Source organism: Muscardinus avellanarius (genome assembly GCF_963383645.1).
Source record: "Muscardinus avellanarius genome assembly, chromosome: 1".
Taxonomy (NCBI): domain Eukaryota; kingdom Metazoa; phylum Chordata; class Mammalia; order Rodentia; family Gliridae; genus Muscardinus; species Muscardinus avellanarius.
In genome coordinates, this window is record NC_137786.1 from 112,465,215 (window position 1) to 112,480,988 (window position 15,774).

General features: G+C 39.7%; 1 protein-coding gene across 1 annotated transcript in view; it reads right to left on the reverse strand.

Moving 5' to 3' along the window:
* Positions 1-15,774, reverse strand: part of TRPC7 (transient receptor potential cation channel subfamily C member 7) — a gene marked incomplete at both ends in the record, with an annotated part of 165,134 nt that overhangs the window by 91,456 nt on the left and 57,904 nt on the right. The window contains one exon of the mRNA XM_080714164.1: positions 8,822-9,004. Within this exon, the coding sequence (XP_080570290.1) occupies positions 8,822-9,004 (183 nt within the window). The remainder of the gene's footprint in view (positions 1-8,821; positions 9,005-15,774) is intronic.

Sequence of the window (15,774 nt, forward strand, 5' to 3'; positions counted from 1 at the left end):
AAAATACAAAAATAGGTCTGGAAGTGTAGCCCGGAGGTAGAAGTGTTTCCAGGAATCCCAGTAGCACCAAAACAAAAAACAACCCCCCTAACAAAAACAACCCTATAACCTTCCTAAACTGAGTCAAGAAGATATAGAACACTTAAAGCAACCAATAACAACCAAAGAGATTGAAACAGCAATAAAGAGCCTACCATCAAAGAAAGGCCCAGGACCAGATGGTTTCCCAAGTGAATTCTATAAAATCTTTATAGAAGAATTAATACCAATACTCCTCAATCTATTTCATGGAATGGAAAAAAATGGAACTCTCCCAAATACATTCTATGAAGCCAACATCACATTAATACCCAAACCAAATGAAGATAGTTCAAGGAAGGAAAACTACAGGCCTGTATCTTTGATGAATTTGGATGCAAAACTGCTAAACAAAATACAAGCAACACACATTCAAAAACACATAAAGAAAATCATACATCATTACCAGGTAGGGTTCATCCCAGGGATGCAAGGCTGGTTCAACATATGAAAATCAATCCATGTAATTCATCATATAAACAGAACCAAAGACAAAAATCACACGATTATTTCATAGATGCTGAAAAGGCATTTGATAAAATCCAACATCCATTTATGATAAAAGCACTGCAGAGAATCAGAATAGAAGAAACATATCTCAACATCATAAAGACAATCTACAATAAGCCCACAGCCAACATCATATTAAATGGGGGAAAACTTCAAGAATTCCCTCTAAAAACAGGAACAAGACAAGGATGTCCATTATCACCACTTTTCTTCAATATAGTACTTAAGACTCTAGCCAAGGCAAGAAAAGGAAATCAAAGGAGTACAAATAGGGAAAGAATAACTCAAACTTTAACTATTTGCAGATGACATGATACTATATTTAGAAAACCCAACAAACCCAACCAAAAGGCTTATAGAACTGATCAACAAATTCAGCAAAGTGTCTGGATACAAAATCAATCTTAGAAAATAAGAAGCTTTTCTGTATACCAACCATAAATCCACTGAAAGAGAAAACCAGAAAACACTTCCACTCAGGATCACCCACAAAAGAATAAAATACTTAGGAATAAACCTAACCAAGGAGGTAAAAGATCTCTACAAATTAAGTTATAAAACACTGAAAAAAGAAATTGAAGAAGATCTTAAAAGATGGAAAGATCTTCCATGTTCATGGATTGGCAGAATAGATATCATTAAAATGGCCATCCTTCCAAGAGTGATCTACAGATTCAATGCAATGCCCATTAAGCTACCAACATCATTCCTCACAGACATAGAAAAATCAGTCTTTAAATTATTAGGAATACCTGGGCCTGGTGGCACATGCTTGTAATCCCTGCGCTTGGGAGGTGGAGACAGGAGGATCGAAGGCAGGTTTGTAGCCAGGCTCGCTGGCTTAGGAGACCCTGTTTCCAAATAAAAATATATATAAAAAATAGGACTGGGAGTGTAGCCTGGAGGTAGAAGGGTTTCCAGGAACCCCAGTACCACAAAAAAAATTATTTGGAATAACAAAAAGCCCAGAATAGCCAAAGTAGTTCTCAGCAACCAAAACCATGCAGGTGGAATCACAATACCTGACTTTAAACTATACTACAAAGCCATTGTAATAAAAACAGCATGGTACTGGTACAAAAACAGATACATAGACCAGTGGAACAGAATAGAAGACCCAGAAACAAGTCCACACACTTTCAGCCAACTGATTTTTTACAAAGGGGCCAAAAACATACACTGGAAAAAAAGATAGCCTGTTCAACAAATGGTGTTGGCAAAACTAGTTAACCATATGTAGATAATTGGAAATTAATCCCACTTTCTCAACCTGCACAAGAGTCGATTCAAGATGCATTAAAGACTTGGAAATTAGACCAGAGACTTTGAGGCTCCTTGAATAGAGCATAGGTCCAACACTGCAACACATAGGCACATACAAACATTTTCTCAACAAGAACCCCAAAGCACAACAAACTAAAAGGTGAATCAATAAATGAGATTGCATGAAACTGAAGAGCTTCTGTTCAGCAAAGGAAACTGTCAAGAACCTCAATTGAGAGCCAACAGAATGGGAGAAGATTTTTTGCCACCTATCTCTCTGATAGAGGACTAAGAAATATCTAGAATATACAGAGAACTCAAGAAACTCAACACTAAAAAAAAAAATCATGCAATCAAAAAATGGGCAAGCAAATTAAATAGGCACTTCATGAAAGAAAAAATTCAAATGGCCAATAAATGCATGAAAAAATGCTCAACATCATTGGCAATCAGAGAGATGCAAATCAAAACTACCCTGAGATTTCACCTAACTCCAACTAGAATGGCAATCATTCAAAACACAAACAACAACAGATGCTGGCGAGTATGTGGAGAAGTGGGAACTCTAAGACATTGTTGGTGGGATTGCAAATTAGTGCAACCACTTTGGAAAACAGTATGGAGAATCCTCAGAAGAATGGGAACAAATCTACCATTTGATCCAGCAATACCACTTCTGGGTATCTACCCAAAAGAAAACCCAAATTACCAAACTAATGCATGTGTATCTATGTTCATAGCTGCACAATTCACCATAGCCAAACTATGGAACCAATCTATATGTCCATCAACAGATGAATGGATTACAAAACTGTGGGATATGTACACAATGGAATTTTACTCAGCCATAAAAAATATAATTACGGTATTTACAGGGAAATGAATGGATTTTGAGGACATTATGCTAAGCAAGATTAGTCAGTGGCAAAAAGTAAGATATTGGGTGCTTTCCCTAATATGTGAAAGCTTGGGTGAAAGGGGTCATAGGAGGAAAAGGAGATGAAGAAGGTGAAATTAATCCCACTTTCTCACCCTGCACAAGAGTCAATTCAAGATGCATCAGACTCGGAAATTAGACCAGAGACTTTGAGGCTCAAATAAAGGAGGAACAAATAAAGCAACCTAACTGTGGGGATAGGAGTAGGGTAGAAGGAAACTCTTTTAAAGTGCATGATGGACTTATATCTAAGTCGACCACTAAACCAAGCATGGAAGGGAGGGATGGGGAGGGAGTGAGGTGGGGACTGGGTGGGGGCTGGCTGGGTGATGTATGCATTTATGTCTACACAAGTTTTTTACCCCATTATGATGTATAAATACCTGCACTAATAAAAATATATTAAAAATAAATAAATAAGTAAAAATAAAATAGGGCTAAGAGTATAGTTTGTAGGTAGACTGCCCTTGGAGGTAGAATCCTCAGTACCATATATACACACAATTAAAAGTCACTTCAACTTTGGTTTTATTTGCCTCCCTCTCCTTAGTCCTGTTCTAGGTCCTTGTTATGTGTGAAAAAGCTTTCCAAGTCAGGAATAACCCAAGAAGCTTGGCAGAGCTAGGAAAGTGAACCCCCTAATTCCAGGGTCTGGAAGGGAGCACAGAGCTGCTGCTTAAGGAGAGGGGATGGGTGGTCTTACAGTTGAGGAAAAAATGGCAGCATCATGTTCAAAATCTCCCAAGTCAAGCTGCATCCTAGTATGCTACAACTGGGGCCACCTGATGTGTGAAAGAGAAGAGTGCTGTGAATTTGACTTTGCTCAGCTGTGAAGTATCTAAGTGACTCCCCTTGTGCAGCAGGTTGCTGCTGTTATAGTCATGGGATGCCTTTCCCATCTCATTTACTAAGATGTAAATGTTTGATGGGGCAAGATATGTATTATTTTCTTTGATTTCTCTAGCATGTTGAGCTCAGTGTCCATAGAGCTCATAGTGGTAACTGAAATGATTTGTCAGATAGAACTAATTACATCACCCCTGCTTATGATACTGCCATATTGCTTGATAAAAGATAGGCTCTCACTTTTGGGAGAAATATATCTTGTGAAAAATATCCATGTATTTTTTGTAATTTTTAATAGTAGGGCTTTGCTTGATTATTTCCAAAGAAGTTCCATGTCCTTTACAGGAGGAGTTAAGGCTTATAGCATGCAAAACAGGACATTATGGGTCTCTCTGCCTCACTCTACTTGGACAGTTGAGCCTACCAGACTGATGCACACAGTTTTCCTGCAGTGAACAGGAGATTCACCTGATCATCCTTAAGATAAACTGGAGGAAGTAATGAAGAAGAGATGATATGGGAAAAGGAAGAGAAAACATAATCTCTGTAAGTCTAGAGATGAAGAAGTCATAAAGAGGAGAGAGAGGAAGGAGTGAGAGTGAGCCTTCCAGTAGACAAATTTAACAGGTACCAAGGGCTGTGACGGGGTCTCTGTGATTTGTCACTGAGATGTGACCATGTGTAGCATGCTGAGTTCCCTTTATGTTATCAGCCCAGGCTGAGCTGAACCTAAATTTGGATTCAGGCTGGCTGGGTCTTCCCACTTGGTAGGGCTGGAAATCCCTTAAGAATAGTTAATATGTGGGTGGAAAAGAGAGTCTTCAAGATGATATTTAGATAGGATTCCCAGGAGACAGAGACAGAGAGGTGGAGAAGACAGTAAGGTGTCTTTTATCCAAAATGGCCCTGGAGGAGGAGGCCAAGGCCTGTATATGTAAAGTGCTGTAAGCCAAAACTCAATGGGATTGCTTTCTGTTGCTGTGGAGTACAAGCAGAGTTGCTTCTGAGCTTTGGTGTGACTCAGCATGGGGAAGAAGGTCTTATCCCTGATTTTCCATGATGTGAGCTTGGCTTCTGAAAAGGACTGTGGTCTATGAGGGCCAGGATATACTTGGGTGGGTAACAGAAGTGTTCTAAAGTAATGTGGGCCTTGAATATAAGCCAGTGTAATGTGCCTATTAATACTGCCACATTTACACCCTTAGACTGGTGAGGCCCGGCAATATTTGATATACGTATATTTTATCCTATTTGAGTCTTATCCTAACCTTATGAAGACACAGAGGGAGTATGGACCTGCTCAAATGACTCCATTGATAAGTGGTGAAAGCTGGGCGTAGTGGCACACACTTGTAATCTAGCATTCCGGAGGCTGAGAAAGGAGGATCATGGTTTGCGGACAGCCTCAGCTACTTAGTGAGGCCCTTTGCTACTCAGTGAGACCCTGTTTCAAAATAAAGAATAAAATTAGTGCTGGGGGTGTATTCGAAGGTAGAATGCTTCTGGGTTCCATCCCCACTACCACAAAATAAGTGGTGAGACCCAGAATTGACCTCAGTGAACATCCACTTGGCCACATCTCCAAACCTGCCTCCTAAATACCATGAATAACACTTACAAGATACAATCAACCTAGGTTATTCTACTTCAGCCAGAAGCCATGGAGAACAATCACAGGTGTTTTAGGAAGTTAGTTAAGGCTCCATGATATCTTTTCCCTGGGGGATATTTCTAGGACTCTCTGGGAAGATTATAAAGGGCAAGATAGGGCATGTCTGGGGGACAGAGGAAGACTGAGTCTCCAGAGGGAGTCATCATGGAAAAACAAGAATAATACTTTCCTTTGGAGCTGCAAAGCACTTTATCTTTTCCGGAGCATTTATTTTTCACAAAAGCTTTGTGAAGCAAAAGCTCATATGTTCATTTTGCAGATGAGGAATCAGGATTAGAGAGTTTCAGTGACTTGTCCAAGACCATATGGTTAGTATATGAATCAAACTAGAAATCCAGTCTCCTGACCCCAGTGGGAGGTTCTTTCCTCTTCACTAGGTGCTCCCTTGTGCCCCATTGAGACACTTGTCTTCATCTAATGGAGGCTGATATTGTGACTGAGCCAGTCAGAGGACCAGACATTAAGGTCAGTCAACAGAGACAACATTCAAGTGAAAAGCAGGATACAGGTGGAAGACCAGCCACAGGAAAGCACACGCTTCATTCAGATCCAGGTACTTCCTAGACTTACAGGCTAATTCTACATTAGAGTTTCCCAAGATGGCTACATGGAAAACTAGTTTCACAGCATGCAGTAGAGTTCTATGGTCAAGTAAGGCATACTATATCTGCTTTTAGATTAGTGATGCTTATTAAGGGCTTTATAATGTCTTTCAGCAATATGTTTGACTATGTTTAACTCAGGTCTCCAAATCTATTTGAACCCAAAACCTTTTCTTCTTCATTTTTCCTAATTAGCAGATTATGGAACTGTTGAGAACAACTAGCTTGCTTTGCTCACTGACTTAATGGGTTGACTTTATATCATGTGGTCAGACCCCTAGGAATTTTTTATGGCTTGATATTATAGCTTTGTGTGTGTGTGTGTGTGTGTGTGTGTGTGTGTGTATGTTTGCGCATGCATGCATATACATATATATGTGTTATAAAAGGCAATGTATTTGTAAATAGGCCTTGATGCTAGTCATCCTGTAAATCAAATACCCAGACTTCAATTGTGTCTGTGCAAGCATGCTAAAGTTTACAAATTAAAATAGAAACTTATTCATTAATAAACCTTTTTCATATTAGGTATTTTCATCAGTAACTCATGACAGAATAAATGTCAAGGAAAGTTGTGTGGTCTCTCTAGTAATGCATGCTAGCGTACATGGCTTGAGAGAATCTATCCCCTGGAAATGAACAAGACTGTCATTTTATGCAGGCCATTTATGATCTTCCTGCCTGTGATGGCAGTGGACACTTGACATTCTTGATGGATATTTTTGAGACCTTTTTGACTCTCCTAATTGGAAAATACCACTAGAGCAAATAATTTCTCTCATAAACCCTTCTTTATTCTGACCTTAGCCATCATGTTCATGGATGGCTCCACTTTTTCTCCTCATTTATTACCAGGCCATTTTGCACTTGGTGACTGACAGTGAGGGGGAGCATGCAGCTAGGAGGTAGTAGCCAGACTTCTGGATTTACTAAGTGACTCTGCCCTACATATCAGTTTTACTAGGAGACTTGAACGGCTAATGCCTGAGTGCCAGGGACTCTTTGAATTGCTCATGATTAGCTAAATCTGTGACAGTAAATCTGCCAACAGCAAACATCATCTTCTGTTATATAGTTTTATCAAAGATATCTTTACTCCCTCCCCGTGCTGAGAGGCAGGAAGATGCTCTGGCTTGGGTAAGGAAGAAAATGTTTGTAGTTCTGGAAACTCGAGCTCATCTTTACCAATGCCAGACAATCTTCACAGTAAGGTTTGTTTTAATGGAAGGGAATGGAAAACTCAGAAATTTCAGGAAGTGATTGCTGTGCTTTGGTAAACAAAACAAAACAAAAACCTCAGTGAGCTCTTGATTTAGGCTAAAAATGAGACTCCTTGAGCTAAGAAAATGGTATTATAATTGAAACTGCATCCTGACTTTTCCAAGTACCCCAACAACTCTATGCTTTTTAATATGAATCTCAAGACTACCTTTTCCATGGTTTATAAAAAATTCATTTTTTAGGATTTATGATTATTATTAAAGTAAAAGGGCAGGAAGAGTTAATCACACTTGGACATTCTCCCCAAATGAATTCCACAGATATATGTCATTTCTTGAAGACTGGTTGACTCCACACAGTTCAAGATAATCAGCGAGGAGGAGAAATGCCCAGAGGCCAATTTGGGGACATTGAAAATACTATTCAGTTTTTTTTTTTTTTTTGGCAGGACTGGGGTTGGAACCCAGGGGCATTCTACCTCCGAGCTATGCCCCAGTCATATTTTTTATTCTTTATTTTGAAAGAGGGTCTCACTGAGTTGAAAAGAGCCTCACAAAGTAGCTGAGGCTGTCTGGGAACCTGGATCCTCCTGTCTCAGCCTCCCAAGTACTGGGATTACAAGTGTGTGGCACCACGCCTGGCTACTATTCAGTCTTGATCATGTGAAAAAGCCGAAAAAACCCAAATCCTCAAAGACTGATCAGCTGCCTCACTTATGTAGGAAGCCCACTGACGTTTAACACCTGGGTGTTTGGAGCTCTCCAGTTTCCATCAGAATGAATGATGTCATCTACCAGAGTTCATTCTGAAGAATCCAGAGATGTCCAAAATGGAAATAATTGACTTTTCCTTCTTAAGATTCCAATTTGACCAGACACCGAGGATGTGAAAAGGATCATTAAGTACACCTTGATGTTTGTTGAGGAGGAAAGACTGCTTACTTTGGGAGAGTCTAGGTGAGCTTCCTACTGAGCTCTTTCATATGCATTTAGAGTGAAATTTCTCAAAGCCTCTGAGAACCCGGATCCCACAAACTCTTTACACTAGGTCATTTTTTACAGAACTAGTACCCAGAGAAATCTCATTTATTGCTGTTAAAAGACCGAGTTGTATGTTTTTTAAGATTCAGAATTGGCTTGCTACCTATTAGGAGCCTCACTGTGACATTGTTCTGCCAGTAGTTTGAAGGCTAAAATTTCCTCTTCTTTTTTTTTTTTTTTTTTTTTTTTCAGGTCTGGGGATGGAACCTAGGGGCATTCGACCTCTGAGCTACACCCCCTGCCCTAATTTTTTATTCTTTATTTTGAAACCGGGTCTCACTGAGTTGCAGAGGGCCTCACTTAGTAGCTGAGGCTGTCCATGAACCACGATCCTCCTGTCTCAGCCTCCCAAATGCTGGGATTACAAGCGTGCGCCATCACTCCCGGCTAAAATTTCCTCTTCTGTTCTCCAGGCTCAAGGCCTACTCACGGGCTGACTTGTGATTGCCCCTTCTTTCCACAGGTGCCAAAGTTTGAGGTAGGAAGGGATGGTGAGATCTGTACAGGGTTGCAAGACTGGAAATTTCTTGTCTAGGGAGAACTCAGGTGTGATCACAGTCACTTTGTGAGAACATGAAATATGCATGAGCACACGGCTAGGCCAGCAGCCCTGTGAGGTGAGGCAGGAAGGCCAGGAAAATGGGAAGCTTACCTTCTTGACTTCATATTTAATGGCGAGTTTGATCCGGCTCAGACTTGGACGGTGGTGGTCGGACCAGACTTGGAAGTTCACATCACCATTTAAAATCGCTTCTACCTCTTCTGTGTCTCGGCACAGGTCCAGAACGCCCACCACAAAATCCTTGCATTGCATAGATAACTTCCTGTAATCATTCTAACAGAATAAAGAGAAATGAAGGGTGTGTCACACTGAGCCCCACACTTGCCTAGAAATAGCAGTGTTGATCAGTAACTGTCTACCAAGTGTGAGCTTATGGAGCACATTAGAATCAAGGGGATGTGCTGAATCCAAAAGGCAGAACTGCTTCTCTTAACACACAATCTAGAAGACACTTTTTTTTTTTTTTTTTTGGTACTGGTAGTTGAACCCATGGTCATGGTCATTCTATAATTTTTTAAATTTTTTGTTTTGAAACAGAGTCTCACTAGGTTTTTGTGAATCTCACTAGGTTGCTGAGGCTATCTTCAAACCAGTTATCCTTCTGTCTGAGCCTCCTAAGTACTGGGATTACAGGTGTGCATCACTGCACCTGGCCTAGAGGATGCACATGTCTTTTAGCCAGCATTCTCAAGGTGTGGGCCACCTGCATCAGAGGCACCTTTGGTCATGCTAAATTGTAGATTCCTAGGCCCCAACTTACTATTTTGCAAAGTTTGCACTCTAAGTGTTTTTGTTTTCTGTACTTACTGGGAATGGAACTCATTCTACCTCTGAGCTATATCCTAAGCCCTATTTTTTATTTTTTATTTTTGAAACAGGGTCTCACTGAGTTGCAAAGGGCCTCACTAAGTAGTAGCTGAGGCTCTTTGTGAACCACAATCCTCCTATATCCCTATATCAGCCTCCCAACTGCTGGGATTACAAGCGTGTGCCATCATGCCCAGCTTCTAAGTGTTTTGAGTTCATATCCCAGGCTCTTTCAAAACCATTCTCTATGCCCAATTATGACCAATTCTAAGGGGGAAGTAATAAAGACATGAACTTTTAAGATGGTAAAAATAGTGCTTTACTCAATTAGCACTAACCCATGATGGTGACTGCTCCACATTGGAATGTGAGTATATGAAAAAATATGACTGATATGCTAAAATTGGAAAAAATGTACGCAGGTGTGCCTTTTTAATGAGCTAGAAAGTAAATTTAAAAATCAAATGTAATTTACATCTAACAGAATCCCTTCTTACTACAGATCCATTTGTATGGCAAATCATATCTCCTTAAATTATCTGCCTGTTGAATAAACATTAAAGTCTTGACCTTTTTGTTGTAGTTGTTGCTTCATTTTTAAAATGAATTGTTCCTGAATTTCTCTCCTTCTTTCCCTATGTTTATCTATTGAATATCTTTGAGAAGCTTACTTTCTTTACTACTAACATGCCAACTTCTCTCTCCCAAAGAGACTTTTAATTTCCAAATAATGATCCAACATTTTAGACCAAAGAATAATTTGTTTCACCCTCATTCTAATATTTCCCCACATTATTTCCCCTGAAGGCCCCCTTTTGGTTTATAAGTTAAAATGAGTCTGTTCAGAAACTACATGAGAGCCAGATGTCACTTTCAATGCTAAACAATGTCAAGAACCCTCAGACTCATAAATAGTAGTTGGGAAATAAGACTGCAACTTTTCAAGAATCTGTGGATTCCTCAGCAAATAGGTGGGAACCTGGCAAACTACAGAAACCCAGCCATTTTTCTGAGTTAATGACTCTTGTCTCCTTCCAGGGCTGCTGCATCAAAATGTCACTTTGCATTACAGAAATAGGTAAGTAAATGCTTGCTTGCTGGAAAAGGGAAAAGAACCAAGAAAATATTTTCAGACAAGAATGTCTGCCCTTCAGTTTTATTTATAATTTAGATAGCAGAAGGGGATTTCAGAAATTCTGAATGGAAAAAAATGACTACTCATCTCTGAAAGATTATCATGGAGAAAAATGTAGGTAAGACACTTAGAGTGTTTCAAGTTTTGGCATCTATTACAGAGTTGGATGTTGTCATGAAGAGCTGTGTTCTATTCTTCTTCACCCCTAACACCTACCTACCTTCCTTTTATTCATTATTGAGGAGCTACTATGAACCAGACTCTGAAAAGTTAGCAGTGAACAAGGCAACTGTGCTTTTTGTGTAATGTCAGGTGAAGGAGGTTTGGGATTTGCCCTCAGGGCTCCACAAGAGCGATGCCAAGTAAAACTTGCTCAGACCTTATCCTGGCTAAAATATTCTTCACAGACTTCATGTACCAGTGGTGGAAGGCTCAACATACACTAGACTCAGCAAAACAGGCAAGATAGGTCACTTCTCCACATGGACTCATTCAGCTTTGTCAGGTTCTCTGCTATAATTTTTATTCCCTAAATTATGAGGCCTAGAATGTTAAGTTGTTGCTCTTGTGCTGAGACTAAGAAGTCTCTTTGAATGTCTTTTCCTGGTAAAACAGAACCTGCTGCTTAGAGTAGACATCATTTCCTGGTGGAAACTCTTGCCTAGTGCTGAATGCGTGAATGGGTATGAAAAATTATAAAGGCTTGACATAGTCCTTGCCTGTCCCCTACTAGAAACAGGTGAGGCTGTACTGCCCAGAGCCTATACATGTTGGAACTGAAGTGCTGCTTTATTAGAGACCCTCAATTCCCTGGGCTCTTAATTGGCCTGCCATCAAAAAGGGAGAAAAAGAGCAGACTAAACAGGTAATTTCCTGTTGTTTACATCAAACACTTAGGCTGGAAGGCAATAAGCCTTCTGCTATCTTCAGATGGCTGGAGGGGATAGAAAAAACCTAGGATTGTCAGGGAGAATGCACCATGGACATAGATGGTGACAGAGAGGTCTAAAGGGGGAACATCTCCAGAGAATTATGATGATCTGTGACTTACTGGGTCAACCCTGAGCTCAGTGAGCCTCCAAAGACATATTCCTCACTGTGGCTGGAAGTAGATGAGACATATGCTCAAGACTTCAAAAGTACCCCTTAAAATTTTAAAAATAATATTCCCCAAAACTGGGTGTCCCAATGAATGACAGCTGGATCATCTCACTCTTATTATTTATTATAAAAATTTATGATGAAAGGACTATCACCATTTTTAACTTAAAGATGAGGAAACTGAGATGTAAAGAAAGATAAACAAGATGAATACATCTCCTTATTAGTTGCTGATATCTGGGTCATTTTATCACCTTCCTTGGAGATTTTAGCTTCTGTCTTCACTATCACTGTCTGGTGTTCCTGCTGTCATTACTCTTGGCAGTTTCATTCAGAACTGTGACTCTGCCATTACCCTTCCCTCTCACTTCATTGACAGACCTTTTCCCAATAAATTCATCCTAACCCAAACTCAGCTGCTCAGTCTCTTAGTTATTCCCAATAGCTCTAGATCCTCTATGACTGTATCTACCAGGTTTTCTCCCTTCTACCAACAAATACTTTCTATATGTTTAGATCACTCCCTCTCAGAACCCAACTCTAGTAATCTTTTGATTCCACTATATGTACAAGCCACTGAGCATACCTTCTTTTTACCTCTTCCTTAGGTCACTGCCTTTGTCCTTTCAGAGCTTATACTTTACGGTCAGTCATGATAACAAGTTCTGCACATATCATCAGCTCTCCTGGCCTGCCTTTATTTCACCGGCTTCATCTTTGTTGAGTCTAATTCTCCATCAATTTGGTCCTGCCTCTGCACAAAAAAAAATGTGGCTAAGAACAGACAACTGCTCTGTTAACTTTGTCTCAAGTAATTCATAGTGCTCTAGGGCAATTTATTCCGCTACTCCTAAACAATTTCATACTTTTTCAGTCTTCTAAAACCTCCACTTCCTCCTAACTCCTGGGTGAGGACCTTGTTTCCTATTTCATTAGGAAAATAGAAATTATTAGAAGAGAAGTTCTGCATGCTCACACCATCCACTTGTATCTGTGCCTGTGTATCTGTTTTCTCTTGTGGCAGGGATGAGCTGCCCCTGCTCCTCCTGAAGGCCAGCTCTTCCACTTGCATCTAAATGTCAATCAGCCTCTTATGCCTACTAAAGGACATGGCTCCTGCAGTTTTTCTTTTTCTGACCTGCACTAAAAATTTCTCCTTTTCATACTGGGTCCACATATAAACATGGCATTATTTCTCTTAAAAGATTATCTTTATCCCACTCCTTCCTCCAGTGACTACTCCAATCTTCTCTTCTGTTTTAGAAGACTTGAATAGAGTTTTTTTTTTATTATCTTTTATTTTTTATTTTATTTTATTTTATTTTTTTCATATTTATTTTTAATTGGTGCACTGTATTCATACATCATAGTGGGATACATACTTTTGTAGACATACATGCACACATTGCCCAGTCAGCCCCCACCCGATCCCCACCCCGTTCTCTCCCTATCCCCCCCTCCTATGCTTGACTTAGTAGTTGACATCTAGTATTATAGCAATTTATCCAAAATTAAAAATGATAATCTCTCATAACAGTTTCATTTGTCTGATACCAAGCTTTTGATGACTTAAAGATAACATTTCAATATTTCTTTTTGCTTTCTTTCTTACCAGAGAATCTATTTTTTTCTATTTTTTAGGTGAAACTATCATATATTTATATATTTATTTTTCAGAAAAAAAATCTATCCTAATATGGAATATGGACTCTAGGTACCCACATCGATCTTGAAAAAGAACAAAGCTAGAAGATATATATTTTCTGATTTCAAACCATATAAAGCTACAATAATTGAAACAGTGTAGTACTATTCTAAAGGCAGATATATAAACCATTGGAGTTAAATAAAAGCCTAGAGCTAAATTCTTCCCTATATTGTCAAGTTATTTTTGACAAGGTTTCCACGAACATTTGGTGGTGGAAATAATAATCTTTTAACTAAATATTGTTGAAACATAATAATTACATGGAAAATAATAAAATTGGACCCTTACCTAATCCCATATACAAGTATTAACTCAAAATAGATAAAAGACCTAAATATAAATCTTAAGACTATAGACTTTTAGGAGAAAATCTGGGTCATAAAACCTCACAACATTGAAATTGGCAGTGATTTCTTGGTTATGATTTCAATGCACAGGCAACAGAAGAGTATACAAACTCCCTAAAAAATAAAAAAAACATATTGTATATCCAAAGACAATGTAACCAGAGTTAAGAGTTACTAATAGAATGGGATAAAATATTTCCAAATGCTATATCTGAAGGTATATTAATATTCCAACTAGAAATCCTAAAAATTAACAACAATAAAGGCAAACAATACCCTTTAGAGATAGGTAACAGACTAACATAAATAATGAATCTCCACAGATAACCAATCTTAGTTGTCTGTTGGATGGAAAATCTTGTTTCTCTAGTTCTGATGTGTGTTACCTATTTCTTCTTTGTAGTTAATCTCTTTGAGTATTTTCTCTAGTGCTGGTTTTGAAGACATAAATTCCTTCAGTTTCTGTTTGTCATGGAAGCTTCTTATTTCTCCATCTAATTTGATAGAGAGTTTTGCTGGGTAGGAAATTTTTGGCTGGAAGTTGTTTTCTTTCAAAATTGGGAATATGTTACTCCAAGCCCTTCTGGCTCTCATAACTTGGTTTGGGAAGTCTGGAGTGATTCTAATTGGTTTGCCTCTGAATGTCACTTGGCCCTTTGCTTTTGTTGCCTTTAAGATTCTCTGCTTGGCTTCCACATTGGTCATTTTGACAATTATGTGGCATGGGGATCCTCTTCTCCGATCCTGTCTAAAGGGAGTTCTATACGTTTCCTGGACCTGTGTATCGACCTCTTGCTCTATGTTTGGAAAATTTTCTGCTATTACTTCCTTGAAGAGATTGTTGATCCCTTTGGTTTCACTTTCTTTTCCCTCCTCTATTCCAATTATTCTTAGGTTAGCTCTCTTAAAATGGGCCCATATTTCTTCAATATCAGATTCCTGCTGTCGGATATTTTTTCCTAGATTAGAAACTATGCGTTCATTTTTGGAATGATCATCTTCTAAGAGCGAGATTCTGTTCTCCATGTGTTCTAATCGGTTGTTTGTGCTTTGAATTGAGGCCTTTACTTCATTAATTGCATCCTTTATCTCTTTTTGGCTCTCTCTGAGTTCTTTTCGAAGCACCTCTATTATTTCTACAGTTATTTTCCTGATTTGATCTTCTAGAAATCTCTGATTTTCTGTTGTATCGGGTTCTGATGTTGTGGGGTTGTGAGCATTAATTGCTCCAGTATTATTCCTCTTTCCCATGATTTTGGAAATTTGTGCCTTCTCTGGGTTCTTCCCTTGGGTCACTATGACTTCACTTAAGGTGCTCTGGATCTCGAGTCAGTAGTATCTCAGACCCCACTACTCCTTTACTGGGTTTTATCACAGAGTCTCCGACCCAGAGAGTCGATAGAGGCTGCTTTAGACCGTGGGGGGTGCCAGGTTGCACGTTCTCCTATGGTGTGATATCACTGCCACCGCCCCTCTCCCACTGGGTCAAGTCCCAGTGAGTACAGTACTGGGATTTCTCCGCTGTGGCCCGCAATTTGACTCACTGTTCTTGAGTACGCAGATGTAGCTGTAGTGAGTTCCGTGCTGCTGCCGCCGGTGGCAATATGGCGCCGCTGCTACGCCCTCGGCTGTTGGGCTGGCGTTTTTTTTTTTTTTTTTTTTTTCTTGGTTTTGATTTCCACTCTGAATCCCTGCAGCGTGTGCTGAGCTCAGACACTGGGAGCTTTAGATGTCCTCTGCGCCGAGAAATCCCGCCTGGCTGTTCCGCAGCGGCTCCCCTCGGCTTGCTGTGGCCGTCCCGTGAATTCGCCGGCAGTATGGCGCTGCTGCCGCGTCTGCCGCGTCCTCGGGCGTGAGGATATCCTCTGTGGCTCTGTTCTCAGTCCGCTTTCTCTCTGGAGCCTGGTGATTTTTTTTTTGTTTCTCTGGTGATGTTGTTTTCTGG